Raw genomic sequence first — 17,118 nt, forward strand, 5'->3', positions numbered from 1 at the left:
AACGGTTTTATAAATCTATTTCATTCACAAATGCCTCATACTCAAACACACAAATCATACTGGTAAATTAAAATGCTGTATCTCCCTTTAAAGTCCATGTAAAAGTGCTGAACATGCATATGATGCTGATATTGGCAAAACATTTCATAATCCTTATCTATTCCTGGAATCACATTAAAAAAAGTAATACATATTAAAAACAAAGTGTCAAAAAATGTGTTCGCAAAACATAAGCATTGTATCTCTGTGGCTGTAAGACTTTAAATATGCACCATTACACGCATGAAGACCTAGAATAGGACGCATTATGTATTATTATTTAATAAAGACTAAATGTATATTAGCGCTTTTCCAGTTAAACATACTGTGTGTCTCCAAGAGTTTGAAAACTACATGCTTAATGGTTAGTGTAACATAAATCTGCAATTGTAAGCTCTCAAAACTGTTTCACCAGTGAATTAAAATGATGATTTTGCATTATAAGGTATTCAGAGAAAATACATGCGCTTTATAGATTGGTATAGGTAGATTTGGTGAAATTATAAGAAGTGTTAATCAGCAAAATAAAAAAATAACAAAGCAATACAAACAGAAGTTAAGAAAGTGAACAAATGCAATAAATAAAAAAAATAAATTATTTTCCCAGGACTCCAAACATAAAGACTGTAGAGCCAAAGTCTAAGCTCGACATAAACAGAGATGTCCTATCCTAGAAGCATCCTCATGAAGGCGGGTTTAGAGAATGGCCACCCATACTCGTTTGGAACAGGTCCGGTCACGTTGCACTCAAAGAAAGAAAAGAGAGGGAACCAGATACGTGCCCGGCGGCTGTGCTGATAGGCTTGCGTGTTTGCTAGCGTGTGATAGTACAGGAACAGTCTGGTGGTGATGTAGAACGCGATGAAGACGTCGATGGAGTAATGTTCATGAGCCGCCAAGATGAAGAAGATTCCAAACAGGTTTAGCACCCAGGACATGGTGTGGATGAAGTTCCAGTTACGTGGTGTGTCTAAAAAAATAAATAAATTAAAAAAAAAAAAAATCACAAAAAGACATTGATCGCACCGTTGAAATTCAGCTGATAAAGTACTAGAAGTGCTGGATATTTTCAATGAGTAAAACTCTCCACACCGTTTGTATACTCACATTCAGTGACAAAAAAGTTGAGCATGGTGAGAACAACAGTGTGTCCACTGAACATATAATCACCACATGTATGAACACCAGTTAAAGACATGCCGAACCCGCTCCAGATTTCCAACGCACGCTGCACTTTTTCCCATGCATCACCATACATCTGCAAAATACAGATATGCATATTAATGCTCGCACACTGTACAGACGGATGATAGCCAGTGTAAGATGATAATTTTTTTTATATAAAAATAATATTATTAATAAAAATATATTATATATTATTTGTATAATTATACAATCAATAATAATATACATTTTTCATTAACAGGACAGTATTTTTATATTTTTTTAGGAAAACATGGTGGTATTTTGCCTGTCCAAAAGCCGTTGCCACAATGATAGAGTGTTCTGGGTGGTTGCTAGCCAATGATATTATTAGAGGAAGATTATATGATCAAGAAGGATTGTTTCTACATATCGATACTGTACACAGGTAACGACTGTCTTTGTACCTTGCAGATGAAATTAAGAGTATATTGTTTGAGTTGGAATTCTTGTGAGGAGATAAATATAATTAAGACCAGTACATGAAATAAGAGCTCCAAGATGAAATTTCCTCAATACTTCAAATAAGTCCACAGAATTTTACTTGACATATTTCCACGTCACCCTATTCAACAAGGATGCATTAAATTGATCAAAAATGACAGTAAAGTTATTTTATTATTAAATTGTATTAATATTTCATAATATTACTATTTTAAGTGTATTTCTGATCAAATAAATGCAGCCTCTGACCCTCTGTGAGCATGAGAGACAGCTTTAAAAAGATTTTTGAATCGTATGTTTTATATCGTCTTAATCTGTCAATTTAAAAAAATCCTGAGATTAATCGTTTTTTATTTAGTCTAATCTAATAACTTTTTAAAATATATTTTAAAGGCAATATCAACTGCCAAGAAGCTCTAGAGTATCACATTTACAATCTTTTTTCTCTTTTTCTCCTTAATGTGTGTGTGTATTGATAATGTAATATAATATGACATAATTCGAATTCTGTTCAAAGAGATTTATTAATCATCTGAGAAACAAGATTTGCATGAAACATAAAATAATATTTTGGGGGAACCTACAGTAAAATATGTCTTACTTCATTGACCACGGCAGATGCACCTCCAAGACATAGAATGAGAAAGATAGATGGTGTGTCCATGTGTGTGTGTGTACCTCACCTTGCCTGAACACTGCAGATGATGACCAGGTACAGACAGCGAAGTAACAAACATTGTGACACAGCGGAGCAAGAACACAGTGCCTGTCAAATTACACAGCCTGCGAAACAAAATGGACCTAACACACACAGAGGAAGACATAGAGAGATGGAAAATGAGCAATGCATAACAGTAATAATATACACAGTATGTAATTCACTGTTGTACCACACATTTACGAGGGATTTTTGAAATAATAAAGCATTATCATTAAATACCAGCAATTTTCTAAAAAGAACTGGGTTGTCTTTGAGAATATTATAATTACACAATATTAACAAAGTCCTGAGACCATAGCAAACTTTTTAAAAATGTCTCTTAGTGCTGGGTTGCATTTTGACTTTGTTTGTGTGTTTACCTGTGTTTGTGCATCAACAACACCAGCATCAATATGGAACCCAACACCACTGCACATGCTTCAGCCATGGCGAAGGCCCAGGGAATTCTGGGAACACTGACACATAAATAACAAGAGTCATAAATCCTGATTAACACTACCAAAACACAAGAAAAGATTACTGAGAAAAAAAACACTTATTAAAATACTTCTAATTTTAACTGAATTGTGAACAAAAACAAGCTAATTTGGTTCGTGCATTTAATATACAGATATCTGTTGCATTTTCAAAATGTTCAATACAAGGAGTAAAACATTTACAAGGGGTAAATTAATATTTAATTTTTTTTTAAACCTATTGTATCAGTTCATAGTATATTACATATATTCTTTTATACATACAGTGCACTATAATTTTACAAAAAGCATTTTAAAATTCACTTTCGTACAGACGTGCACTGAGGTAAGGTTTAAATAAACACTATGAAATATATGTTCAAATGTCTTAATACTAAAATAAAAAATAAAATAATGTTGTGCACTGAAATCATTGTGATTTTGCTTATCACCAAGAATATATGTTATTTTCAATACATCACCCAACTCTATAGGAACTGGTGAAATAATATAACACACCTGTCCTGAAATATTTCCACACCACCCATTCAGATATAACTCACCTGTCTAGAAATATGTCTGGAAGAGGCGGGTAGGTCCTCATGTCAGGAACCCGCTCATGCACTAGTACCATGACGAATGATGTCACTCCGCACACCAGCATGGCGTAAAGTGCGCTGAGTGCTGTCTTCCAGTACTCCGGGTCCAACCGAACACAATACTGTTTACGCTTGCCGTTCGAGTAACTATGTTCCCCACCAACTGTAGTGACCGCCCCATTACAGTGCTGGTGGTCTCCTGACCCTCGCTCTGCGACGCCATTAGAGATGACACGGTTTGTTCCTCCAGTGTGTATGAAAGACAACGCACTGACCTCTGACCCTGACTGTGTGAGGGCTGTGTGTTGTCTCTGTAGCCTCCGCACGGCCAGCATCAATCTCTTGATATCACCCAGCACCTTAAGCTCTAGTGGAGGAGACCGCAGGTCAGTCTCAGTAAGACAAAGCAGACTGGCACCATCCAAACGGTGCTTAGAGCACAAGAGATCCACATATTCACGAAACCCCTGATCTCTGAGCCAGCCAGCGACCTGCTTACTGCTCCAACCCTCCACATCAACGTACCTGGAGCCCGGCATACCTGCAGAAACAGACAAAAATACACATGTACACAGCTAAATGTAGAAACACACAGATAAATGTTAAAGGAATAGTTCACCCAAAAATGAAAAATTTGTCATCATTTACTCATCCTCATGTCGTTCCAAACCTGTATGAGTTTCTTTCTTATTTTGAACATAAAAGAAGACATTCTGAAGAAAGCTGGTAATCAAACAATTGATCCACAGTATTTCTTTACCTACTATAGAAGTCAATGGGGACCAAAAAATGCTTGGTTTTTCAAAATATCTTCTTTTGTGTGCAACATAAGAAAGAAACTTATACAGAAAAAAAAAAAAAAAGTTTTGGGTGAACTATCCCTTCATATAAAAAAATTAATTCAGACTGTGTACTAAGAATGGGTCATCTTGTAAGTTATAGATTGATTTATTTATCAATTGGACTTTTAATAGTTTAAAAGTGGTATAGTAACAATGGAGTGGTTAAGTAAAATAAAATAATAAATCAATTAATTAAATAAAAATAAAATGGTCATGGTTCTTATTTTTACATGGAAGTTAAAACTGTTCCCCTGCTTTCTTTTCCATTCTGTTGTAATCCATTGAGCTGTTTGTGATGTAAACACCAAAAACCAACCTAACTACACAGAGCGTCCTTAAAGGGACAGGCCACTGAAAAATGTCATCATTCACCTATCCTTGAGTCATTCCAAACCTGTATGACTTATTTTCTTTTGTGGAAGATGATATATTTTTGGTCCATACAATGGAAGACAAAGTGCTTCAAAGTGGTTTCAGTGTTCTTCTAAATATTTTTTATTTTCCACAGAAGAAAAAAAAAGTCTTACAGGTTTGAAACAACACGAGGGTGAGTAAATCATGACTTCACCATTTTTGGGTGGACTATATCTTTAGGAATCATTAGTCGACTAATCAGTCAGGCAAGCTGGTTTATTATTAACCCGAATTCCAGAAATGTTGGAATTCTTCTTTACGAGAAGAAATCGATTCAAAATTCAGCGTTAAATCCCTTTTTGAGCACTACCGAACACTGTACGGAAACTGTTGTACTTCGGTGTAATTTGCATACATATTTATTTCTGAAATGCTGGAAAGTATTTAAAAGAACAATACTTCATAACTGCTCCACAACAATGACTGGGAGCAGAAAGAGAAGAAAAGCACTTAAACATTCGAAATGGGTCTTTATTATGGCAGCAGCAGGTATGCAATACAATTTTTAAAATGTGTATTATAAACAGATATATACATAACTAACCTATATTGCGTATAATTATGTACAACTACAGCACGTCTATTTTCCTATTTTTAAAAAGGAGCTTTATATAATCAAATAATAAATAGGATTATATATTATAAAATATGCTTGGAATAATAAGAATTAATTTTACATAAGTTTTTTTTTTATACATTTTACACAATAATAAGAATAAATTTGTAAATAAAATGAATTTATTTACAGCAGACAATCATGTGACTGGCCACATGAGCAGCGTAGAACTCGCTCCTCCACTGTTAATAAATCGCCATCCGAATCCATGAGTTTTATCACTGAGGTGATATGTAAATTATTTTTTTACAGACGTCCATATGAGAAACAATTACCGTCCGAATCGGGCTTTAGAGAGGCAGAGTCTCTCAGAAGTAAAGATGGGCAGAGGCTCTCCAATCTGTGAAAGACTGTGTAAAAAGATTGTGGAATACTTTAAAAACAATGTTCCTCAACATCAAATTGCAAAGTCTTTGCAAATCTCATCATCTACAGTGCATAACATCATCAAAAGATTCAGAGAAACTGGAGAAATCACTGTGCATAAAGGACAAGGCCGAAGACCTTTGTTGGATGCCCGTGGTCTTCGGGCCTCATTGGCATAATTCTGCCATTGACATTACTAAATGGGCCCAGGAATACTTCCAGAAACCCAATCTGCCGTGCCATCTGCAGATGCCAACTGAAGCGCTATCATGCAAAATGGAAGCCATATGTGAACATGGTCCAGAAGCGCTGTCGTGTCCTGTGGGCCAAGGCTCATTTAAAATGGACTTTTTCAAAGTGGAAAAGTGTTCTATTGTCAGACGAGTCCAAATTTTTGTTGGAAATCACAGACGCCGTGTCCTCCGGGCTAAAGAGGAGGGAGTCCTTCCAGCGTGTTATCAGCGTTCAGTTCAAAAACCAGCATCTCTGATGGTATGGGGTGCATATGGTATGGGCAACTTGCATGTTTTGAAAGGCACTATGAATGCTGAAAGGTATATAAAGGTTTTAGAGCAACATATGCTCCCCTCCAGACGTCTTCTATTTCAGGGAAGGCCTTGTGTATTTCAGCAGGACAATGCAAAACCACATACTGCAACTATTACAACAGCATGGCTTCGTAGTAAAAGGGTCCGGGTGCTGAATTAGCCTGCCTTCAGACCAGATCTTTCACCTATAGAGAATATTTGGCTTATCATTAAACAAAAAATAGCATCTCTTCGAAAAACTCTTCAGCAGCTGGAAACCTATATCAGGCAAGAATGTGATCAAATTCCGACACCAAAACTCCAGAAACTCATAACCTCGAAGCCCAGCCGTCTTCAAACTGTTTTGAAAAGAAGAGGAGATGCTACACCATGGTAAACATGCCCCCATCCCAATTATTTTGAGACCTGTAGCAGGCATCAAATTTGAAATGAGCTCATTTTGTGCATAAAATTTCTCAATTTAAACATTTATTGTGTTATTTATGTTCTACATTTACATTTATGCATTTAGCAGACGCTTTTATCCAAAGCGACTTACATCATTCAAGTTACAGTTTTTACATTTTATCAGCTTTTTAAATTTTAACAGCTCCTGCTTTCCCTGGGAATCAAACCCATGACCTTGGCGTTGCTAGCGCCATGCTCTACTATTTGAGCTACAGGAAAGCTAAGTTTTTAAAAAACGTCCCAACATTTCTGGAATTCGGGTTGTAGTTTTGCATGTCCCTAATCCAATCAGCGACGATAAATCCAACAGAATAAGCAGACACTCACTTTATACACCCCTGGTCTCCTGGAATCACCCTCTATAGCTCACCATATTCAACTTCGCAGTCTCTGACTCCAAAGGTCTGTGCACAATCGGTAGTACTTGTATCTGAGTACATTGATGCAATCAAATGTTCTAAATTCTGCTGATTCTGGAGCCTGAGTGCTAAAGTGCAGAGTTTCTAACAAACACACATGGGACACTTTCTTATCAGTGGCTGTGTGCAACCTCAGTTCAAAGAATGTCTGAAATGTGATCAATGCGCTGAGCTGAATTAGTCTAAATTAACAAACCTAATGATCCGATGCATGCTGACTTGAATTACACTGTGAACTGTAGTCACTTCATTAACATGATCTCACTAAATAATAATTAGACAAGTAAAGAGAATTTATCTTGATCTCCAATTCAAGTTCAAACAGTTACACTTGTCATCAGGGCAAAGGACTTGCAATTTACACACAGACAGGATCTGATAGCACTGATGATTTCTACAACATGCTCCATTACATTACACACACAGAGGCTGTGTTCGAAATGCCATACTATCATACTACTCTTACTATTTCTGAAGCATGCAGTATGTATACTTTGAATAGTATGTGAATTTTCTGTATGCATGGAATGCCCGGATTACCTGCTAGATCTGAAGCCACTGCATGGGATACTGTTTCCCAGAACACAACGCACTCCATGTGACGTTTGATCTTCAAACGCGTGAGTGAACTGGAGGCGGGGGAATAGTAATTATAAATGTTACACTTGTATATGTACGTATATACATATACATGTAAACTACAAACTATCACTGTGCATCTAAAAACAATATCATTTGTAGGACCCAAATTGTAGCTTTAACCTCTACGGCACTTTTCCGATCAAGTCAAATAACGTCACTTTTACCTCTATAGCACTTTATACATTGTTTCAAAGATATTACATAATAATATTAATATTGCAGTAATATAATATATAAATAAAATAAATAGAATTAATATTTCAATTAAGCAAACATAATTAAATTTCTATGTCAAGCAGCTTTAAAAAGAAGTTACTCTAAGGGCAAATAGACCAATTTGTTAGCAGAGGCTATTTACATTAACTCTGCCCACCAATGCCTGTCTGCGATAAACAGCACTACAAAAGACACGCATATTTCTGTAATATCAGTGACGCAGTGAGTAAATTACGTGTGATGTGTGCTGTTGATCCGAGTTCGATTCAGGCTTTTGTCAAACTCGTGCAACTCCTCTTTCCATCACATCCCATACCAGATCAGAAAGGCATTTATTTTCAATAAAAATTAAGTAAATATTTGAAAAGTGGAGATTAAACACCTCATTAATAATACAGTGTGCTTAGCTGTAGGTAGGTTCTTGTCCCAATAAAGTGGCGTTCATCAAATAAAATTTATCATAATTTACACTCAATATGTTATTGCATACTCTTATGTACTACAGTATAAATATCTGCCACCTAACTACTATTTACACACCTGTTGCTAAAGAAAATGCTGCTATTTTAGTGTAAACATAATTTATCATTATTTGCACTTAGTATAACTGGAATATATCACTTTTTCCACTTAGTGTAACTGCCAAAAATATTGTTCAATTAAAGACAGCTCATTCAGTTTAGTTCATAGCCTATGGAAAGTTCTTCAATTATGAAATTAGTTAAATTGGGCAATATTGTTTACTAGTATGAAGCCCTAATAACAAGCCTTTGTAAAAAGAATGGTTAGCACATTTGTTTGTAAGGTAACAATCTTGACAGCTGTGAATTAATGTTTGTTTGTCATGTGACAATTAAGCATACTACTCTGAAACATTTGTTGCTTATTGTATACCGTTTCACACACTATTTTTTAAAAATAGTAGGCAGTATGCACTGTGTACTGGGCAGTAAGCAGTAAGCAAATATGCCACTTCGAACAGAGCCAGACTCTTATTATTGCTCTATGTTAGACCTACTGGCACAACAGGATACTAAACATTAGCAAACATTTCTAGCCATGCTGACAAATTCACATACACAACACTTTTGTGTTACACAGAAGGAAGAAAACCTATGGGTTTGAAACAAGTCTAACTAGATCATGATCACATAGTTTTCATTTTTGCGTGAACTATCACTTTAAATGTTCAGAATACAATGCATGTGACTGTCATTGTACAGACTGTGTGTGTGCATGTTTACTGTCTTTAATCTACATTACTGATCAGCAACAACTTTTAATGACAGACTGTCAAAGATGTGGAATTCCAGAATGACTGGAAAAAAAAAACATTCACGACATTCGGTGGAAGCTTCTTAAATCAATAAACCTCAACTAAAACAGCCCCAGTCTATTTCAATTAACAATAAAGTGATCACAAGCACTGGGTGTGAACACCAATACTGTACACACATAGCCTACAAGAATACTGCCACTACGTACCAAGAGCAATTATTGATTCAGGGACACTATAGAGCGGTTAAAACCAAGCATCTGTCCTCTTGCACAACACTGCATGAACAAACAGCCTGTTGTTTCCAAATCCAAAGGCATTTGGATGAGTTTCATCTGATACACATGCACTGACACACAGTCCCGATTTGGTTTAATAAAACAAAGTTGACATGAAGAAGTAAATTTCTTTTTCACCATGAAAAATGTATAAACAATATAACATACAATTTGGGCCACAAAGGTGTCCAAAAAATGGCATTAAACACACAGAGCCACACACAGGGCTACAGTTTGAGTGATTTGGGCCAGACAGTAAAAGAAAGGTAGCCAACAAACTATAGAATATAAAGTTTGTACAGTATAAAATTTACTGTGTATGTGGAGAGTCCTCAAACACGCACACAAACCCCAAAAAAAGCACAACGTGTCTGTGTAGAATTTGATAAAATATAGATTTAGTTTCAAAAACTTGTTGCTAATTACGAACGCTAGAGGGTCTAAAAGACAAAGTCGATTGCGCAATACCACGAACCTCAGATGGTGGCGTCATGAAAGTTACTTCTAGAAATGTACAATTTTAAAAATGAAAAAGCCAGTTAAGCCTGATTAAAATCACGGTTGGTGTGTGGCCAGCCAGTGATCTCCAGTTTCTGACCAGTGGTTCCAGTATCCAATACCAAGGGAGCGTGAGTTTGTCTTTGACAGTAATCACAGATCCGATTGTGATAGAACCTGTGAAAAGGCACGACCAAAGTAACATTCTAAATGGTTCTAAAATGGAAGCTTCATCCAAAAATGAACATAAACGGAGATGTTAGGAAGAATTAGTCACCGCTGGATTTCATTGTATGGAAAATGTTAGGAAGGTGAATGGTGACTGAGTTCGTCGGTTCCTAATTCCTTTGCATTCCACGGGGGAAAGAAAATAATACAGGTTTGAAACAGCATAGAGGTGAGTAAATGATAACAGAATATTTATTTTTGGGTGATTTATCTCTGTGGAAACAGAAAAGAATCACAAATAACCCTTATAGAGTAAAGCAGTAATTGCTCATTTTGTCTGTCCAAAGGAATTTGAATCGTACTCGCATATGACTCTCATATAGACTCAAATTAATACACAAACAATAAGCGGTTGAACAGCTACGAGAGAGAGAGAGAGACCTGACAAATCTGACTTTGGTTCCCTGACAGCGTGGAAGAGTGTCTGATTTGGGGGTGGGAATTGCTTGTCATATGAGCTATGCGCCTGGCTTACCCTGTTTGTCCGTGTGGTTATTTAAATTATCCAGTTGTGTTAAAAATCCTCGCCAAAGAGCTCGAGATCCCAGCCTTGTGATCTCGAGCCACATCAGCCTTCTGTTTCTGAGTCACAGCCATGCTGCCAGTGACGCCCAAAAGCATGTAAACTGGAATCATCGTCATGCACGACACGCCCCTTGGGTGTGGCTACGGAACTCCAAATATGGAATTGTTTGAGGAAAGAACTTGTTCAAATGGAGATTGGCTGTAAAAACCGACCGCGCCCTCATTACTGATGACCTTTCTTATAATTAATTATTTGTCATTAATATTGTTTTACACGCTGTACCTGAATGTAATGTACTGGAAATTCGCTGAGTATGTATACTGAGTTTAAAAGAAACCAAAATAGTCAGAAGAACAGTTTTGTTGTGTTTTCTATAGACTTTTGTAGGCAACTATGATGGTTTAGTGCAGGGGTGCCCACACTTTTTTGTGTGGGGATCTACTCTTCAAATGAGAAACTCACCGAGATCTACCAAGTGAAAAATAAATAATAAAATACATATAAAATAAATAAATAAAAAGCTTTTTGGGATGTATTTTTATATATCGCATTCATTTAATTTTTTATTTAAAAAAAATTATAAAATTATATTCAATTCTTAGTACCCCTGCAGAACTGTGCCTGCATTTACCTAAAGCAGTGGTCCTCAACCTTTTTTACGCCAAGACCCCCTCCTCTCCGAATCAATACTGCAAGCCCACACTTTTCTATTCACTAAAACCTTTGTATTTATTACTTTTCAATTACATGCATTTTTTAAACAAAACAAATTCCAGATAGATTTAAATATTCCACGTTCTTTTTTTCTTTTTGTTTTTGCAAACATACTTGGCAAAAATGTCACTGCAGATATTCTATATAACTTAAAACTATGTAAAGCTCAATTATACAGTAATTTTAACATAAGCACAAGTCAACCTGCCATACCAAACAATACCACAGGGAGATGCCAAAGGACTGCATATAAACTACTATACGGGTCCATTCAGAATGACCAAACACCAAAATATAAATTAAAAATTAAACCATTCTGAAATCTGAAGGTGGCTCGACGCCACAAAGCTGTTTGGAGCATCTGATGCCCATATGTAGGCTACAGAAACACCACAATTGTCACAAACTTCTCCAAAACACGCATTATAAAACACTCGCTGTATTCAACTATGTTAATATTCTGAGCTGTTTTAAAGCAGAAATATGGTGTTATAGTGATCAGTGCGCCGAAAGCTCACATAGACAGTTCCTTTGCGCATCAAATATAACCGACACAGCGCGCACGCCTAATGCACGATCCTGTACTCATCTTTACCTTGATTACAATCGTCGTCCATCAAAACTTTATCCAGCCGAGAGCTGTAGTTTGCATATCACATGAAGAAACGGCTTGCTGCTCCAAAACAAATGAACAAATTAAAATTGTTAGTAATAATAATTGTAAATGTTAACAATTTTCAGTATGAAAATGCTTTTATATATATATATTTAAAAAAAAATACAGTATATGCATTTTCTTACAAATTTAATTGACTAAAAAGTGATACTGGAACTACCTGTACCTGACTGACTAGGGGATGGATGTATTGTATTAATTATAAGATTATAATTATATCCAGGTGGCATTTCTGTATGTGTGGGGGTGAGTGCATGTGAATGATGGAGAAGGACAGCTTTATCTGCAAGTAATCCTGTAAGACAGAAAGACAGGAAATATTATTACATTACACACAACCTATGGGTTTATACATTACTGTGGGTTTTATTTTTTTAGACCGTAAAAGCAGCCTCTGTAAAGATGTTGCATAAATAAATGTTGCATGCATTCATGTAATTGACAATACATTTTCTGACTGTGTGGGACATCCGACAACTTTCCAAGAAGGGGTGAAACTGATTTAAAATATTGAGATAGTGTCAAATGAGACTGTACAGGGGCTGAGGCAATGACTAACGACAGCAGTAGAGTAAACGTTGCAGGATTGTCTACAAGTACACTTGTACAATATCATACAAGTGTTCATACAAGTATCATACAAGTGTTGAAATACTGAATTATTAATAGTCAAGTCAAGTCACTATTATTATTTGTATAGCGCTTTTAACAATGCAAATTGTGTCAAAGCAACTTTACATCAGCTTGATATAAAGCTGGGGGGCTTTATGTCAGCTTTACAGTATTTAGACGGGGAAATAGTGTGTCGAAATAGTATCATTCTCCTCTGGCCAGACAAAATCAGCAGTTTAAATCTAGGCTGCAGGAGAGTCAGATTGTGCAGAGGACTCATCTGGTTCCTGTGGTCTTGTCCCGATGGGCGTCTTGGAGACAGGGTCTTCACTGGGGATCAGTCTCTGGGGCTCATCTAGTTGTCTTGGGCCTGTATTCCTAAAGATTCTAAGAATCCTTTTAGAGAGCTCCTAATTTAGCTTAAAAATGTCTAACTAGGAGTCTAAGCTTAAAAGTGATTCAGGACCAATCTGAGAGCAACTCTGAGGGAAGAAATGACAAAAACTTTTATCTTAGCGAGAAGGCGGGGCTGACCCCGTTGCTAGTTATGAAGACCTGAAAGAAGACCTGAAAGAAGAAAGTCATAAATGTCACGAATCCGTTCTATGAATTCCCGTTTACTCACCACCAGAGGTCACTCGGTCACCACATTGACTCTTGCACTACACTAATGTTGTACGTCACCCCTGGACTGCATTTCCCATCATCCATTGCAGTGATCACAGCTGTCATCAATCACACATTGCACTGATTACACAGATGATCTCAACAGACACGCTGGACTTCCTCTCTGTCATCGCCGAGTATTGTATGCACTTATCGCTACCCTAGCCGATAGCTACCTTACGGAGCCTTTCGTAGATTTCATAGTCATAGTCATAGTCATAGTCTTGCCTTGCCTGTTTTGATTCTAGCCTGTGTATCTTGGTTTAACCCTTTGCCCTGCTGTTTCGGATTGTGTTTGCCCCTGCCTGGATTATTTCTGAATTATCTCTCTTTGCCTTGCCCTGTTGGATACTGTTCGCGGATCGAAGACCCACGCTTGTCTAAGGAATACTCTTTGTCTTGCTTCCTCTATGTCTGTTTGCTGTGTATTTTTACAGTCTATGGTATGGACCAATGCTTGTTTATGACCACGCCTTTTAATAAAGCTTTGCAGATGTATCCTCACACTTCTGTCACTCCGTTACAATAAACACCTACCCTTGTATTTCTTGAGGATGAGTAAGTCATGGTAATTTAAATTTTTGGGTGAACTATCCCTTTATCCCTATGAGTGAACTATCCCTATGCTAATATTTAAATATATATTAGACTAATTTAATATTATAAATTTAAACATTTTACTCCTTTTTCATTCCAGGTTATAAGTATTAACCAGTTAGTCCATATCTTTTTTTATATGTAGACTAATACTTCATATTTCCAAACTGCATTTAACAGCCAGATGCAACGTAGCAGTATCATTCTCATGTATTTAGTTGTGGAGTTGAGGAGTGGGAAGCCCTGTGTTGTGGTCACCACAACAACACTCTTATGTCTGCTTTCTCTCTTTCACACAATTACTCATTGGTCAGGAATCCTCTGGAACAGCAAGTGTGTGATCTGATTAAGTGGTGAGACTTCATATGTGACCTCAATTTGGGAAGGTGAATATTACGTTACAGTTTTGAACCTATCAATGACCTGTGACCTATCAATCACATAACTCAGTAAATTTCTATACAGTTACAGTTTTTTTTCAGTAACAGAACAATTTTATTTTAAAACCATGGACATATAGTTTTTCTGTATTCTATTCTATTTTCTATATTCTGTTTATGTACCATGTGAAGGAATGTTCCATATGGCTTTTTTTTTTTTTTACATGTGTTTTGAATTACACATTGCATTGTGTTGTGTTTTAGGGTTTCTCCCAAGAAATATGTTTTTCTATTGATTTTTTTCTTACAATGTCATACAGAGTTGGTCTTTGTACACTAGGTTGTGCTGTTGTACTTAGATTGCAGTTGAGTTAGATTTGGTAAAGATATTCAGTGGTAGAATTTGTCAAATTAATGGTGAATAGTATGCATGCTGGTTTTAGGGCAATTCCAAAATAATCCTTAACATTCAACATTCAATCCTTAACAGGTCTTGTGCATTTGCAGAGATTGTTTGATTGTAGGTTACACTGATTTCTATCTGTGTTAGTTTGGTGTTAGCTGGTTCATCTGTCTTGAACTTTACTGGTTAATGTAAAGCCATTATTCTAAAAATCTGACCAAACTTTTCAGGGTCACCTAGCAGTAGTTGTCCTGCATTTTCTCGGGGAAAAGCTACTTCAACATTACATCAAGAAGCACATCTTTTCAACAAAGAAGTAGAACAGCTGGAGTCAATTTGCACAGAAATATCCTTGTTAAGATCCCCTGGACTGCTGATGTCAAGGGATGTGGGTCACCGATGCAAGATAATGCAAGATAATATATACAATTACACTGTTAAAAAAAGTGTTATTGGTGCGATTATTACATCACTGCCTTCACATTGTCTTCACAATTCACAATATCAATGTGTGTGTGTGTGTGTGTGTGTGTGTGTGTGCGTGCACGTGCGTTTTTGTGACAAACGAGGACATAAATTTGTATAATGACACAGGTATAACAGGTATTACAAGGAGAAGGTGACTTATGAGGAAATTGCCCCATGTCCCCACTTTTCAAAACACTTTTAAATCATACAGAGCGAGTTTTTTGTGCGGAAAGTAGAAATGCATGGTCTCCTGTGAGGGCTTAGTTTAGGTGTAGGGCAATAGCACATACAGTTAGTACAGTATAAAAACCATTACGCCTATGGGATGTCCCCACTTTTCTCAAAAACAAACGTGTGTGTGTATGTGTGTGAGGGATAGATCATTTAAACATTACACATGTTGAATTGGTGAATTTGATATTCTAAATACAAAGCGAGATGTAATAATGTTATTATGTGTGTTTTCTCTTTCTGCTCTGAGTGTCTGAAATGAGATCTCAGTTCTGCTGTCTTAGTTATGCAACTCTGCATTCCTCCACCATAGTCAAATGGAAACACTAATGTGTGTGTGGATATATGTAGGCCAGCACAAAGTCCTCCTCAGGGTTATTGGAAAGAAAGAGAACAAAAATGAGTTCTGTTGATTTTACTGTGCTCTACATAAACTGTCTGTATTTGTGCTGAAATATCATTGTAGGTTTTAAGTTACCCACATTTTCAAAGCATGTTTTATATGTTCATTTAGAGCTGTCAACCAATTAAAAGTATAATCAAATTAATTACATGAAATGCAACTCAATAGAGTTTTCAGCCTTTATGTCAGAGCCCGGAAGATTAATCTGCCATGGGTTTCCTCGAGATTTTCCCATGGGTTTAATAATGGTGTTTTTCCATTTATGAAAATTATTTGAAAATATTAAAAATGTCTGTGGTAAACATAACTTGAATGTTTTGGTCTACAATGTGCATTATGCACACCTGTACTGAAAACGTGAAATGTGAAGCAGTTATAAAAAAAAAAAAAAAACATATGTTTGTATTAAGTAACTATAATGTTTACTCATGAATTGAAAAACCCCATTACAAAAACCCATAGGGAAATCTTGAGAGAACCCAATTGCAAATTCGTTTTCTGGGGTTTAATGTCATGGCTGTGGCACTCTATTAATATTCAAATTTGCTGAAAAAGCCTCCAAAAGAATATGCAATTCAGTTTGCATGGTTCAGTCATACATGAATTCCTTCGGAGTCTGAAATGTTAATTGTTGGTCTGTGTATGAGACAGACTGACGTCATTGGCCATTGCATCATGGTTTGCTGTTCTTTCAGTGACTGGCGCTGCATTTTAAGTTGGTGTGTCAAACTAAAAATAATTAAACTTCAAAAAGACACGTTGAGACCCTGATTCTAGCAAGTTATTTTTCAGCAATTTTGTCTCTATTGGTCAGAAACACACATAAACACTGTGTGCAGCATAAAACTACTCAGAGCACACAAATTTGTGCTTGTTGCGAAAGACCAGACTGGGTTGGATCCATTTGCAGCTTTTATTAAGATTGGTCAAACAGGCAGGGTCAGGCAGGGTCAATCACCAGCAAACTGAGCAATAGAGGCAAGGCAGAGACAGAGTCGAGAAAGCAGGCAGAAGGTCGAGGCAGGCAGCAAGAATCAAAAGTCCAATAAACAAATCCAAGTCGGGGCAGGCAGAGAATAATCAGCAACGTAACACAGTCCAGGGTCGAGAGGTACAAAACAAAACACGGGTAATATCGCTCAGAAATGACAGCCAGGGCAAATCAAGGCTGTGTCCAAATTCAGGGTCTGC

The 17,118-nt window shown here is 36.6% G+C and overlaps 2 protein-coding genes across 4 annotated transcripts in view; one reads left to right on the plus strand and one right to left on the minus strand.

The window, feature by feature from the left end:
• On the minus strand, nucleotides 1–10,857 carry LOC306850583 (sphingomyelin synthase-related protein 1-like). Of its 2 annotated transcripts, none has more exons than XM_079386279.1 (6): nucleotides 10,727–10,857; nucleotides 3,426–4,002; nucleotides 2,767–2,862; nucleotides 2,370–2,487; nucleotides 1,147–1,297; nucleotides 1–1,009 (listed from the first exon to the last, which is right to left on the minus strand). In XM_079386279.1, exons 1-6 carry the CDS (start codon nucleotides 10,818–10,820, stop codon nucleotides 705–707), a joined length of 1,341 nt encoding a protein of 446 aa, XP_079242405.1. In that variant the 5' UTR covers nucleotides 10,821–10,857; the 3' UTR covers nucleotides 1–704. The 2 variants fall into 2 exon arrangements, with proteins under 2 accessions (XP_079242405.1, XP_079242406.1); XM_079386280.1 differs by lacking the exon at nucleotides 10,727–10,857 and adding an exon at nucleotides 7,022–7,104.
• LOC306850582 (SH3 and PX domain-containing protein 2A-like) overlaps nucleotides 10,138–17,118 on the plus strand; it is a 22,600-nt gene continuing 15,619 nt past the window's right edge. For both annotated transcript variants that reach the window (XM_079386277.1, XM_079386278.1), the window contains exon 1: nucleotides 10,138–10,420. The gene's annotated coding sequence lies outside the window, so the exon portion shown is untranslated. The remainder of the gene's footprint in view (nucleotides 10,421–17,118) is intronic.

The sequence above is a fragment of the Barbus barbus genome (assembly GCF_936440315.1).
Source record: "Barbus barbus genome assembly, chromosome: 30".
Lineage (NCBI taxonomy): Eukaryota > Metazoa > Chordata > Actinopteri > Cypriniformes > Cyprinidae > Barbus > Barbus barbus.

Coding starts and splice junctions, on each gene's coding strand:
- LOC306850583 (XM_079386279.1), bottom strand. CDS start 10,820: ATGTGGCTCGAGATCACAAGGCTGGGATCTCGAGCTCTTTGGCGAGGA. Junction 4,003..10,726: donor TAACCACACGGACAAACAGG/GTAAGCCAGGCG, acceptor CTGTTTCTGCAG/GTATGCCGGGCTCCAGGTAC. Junction 2,863..3,425: donor CCAGACATATTTCTAGACAG/GTGAGTTATATC, acceptor TTTATGTGTCAG/TGTTCCCAGAATTCCCTGGG.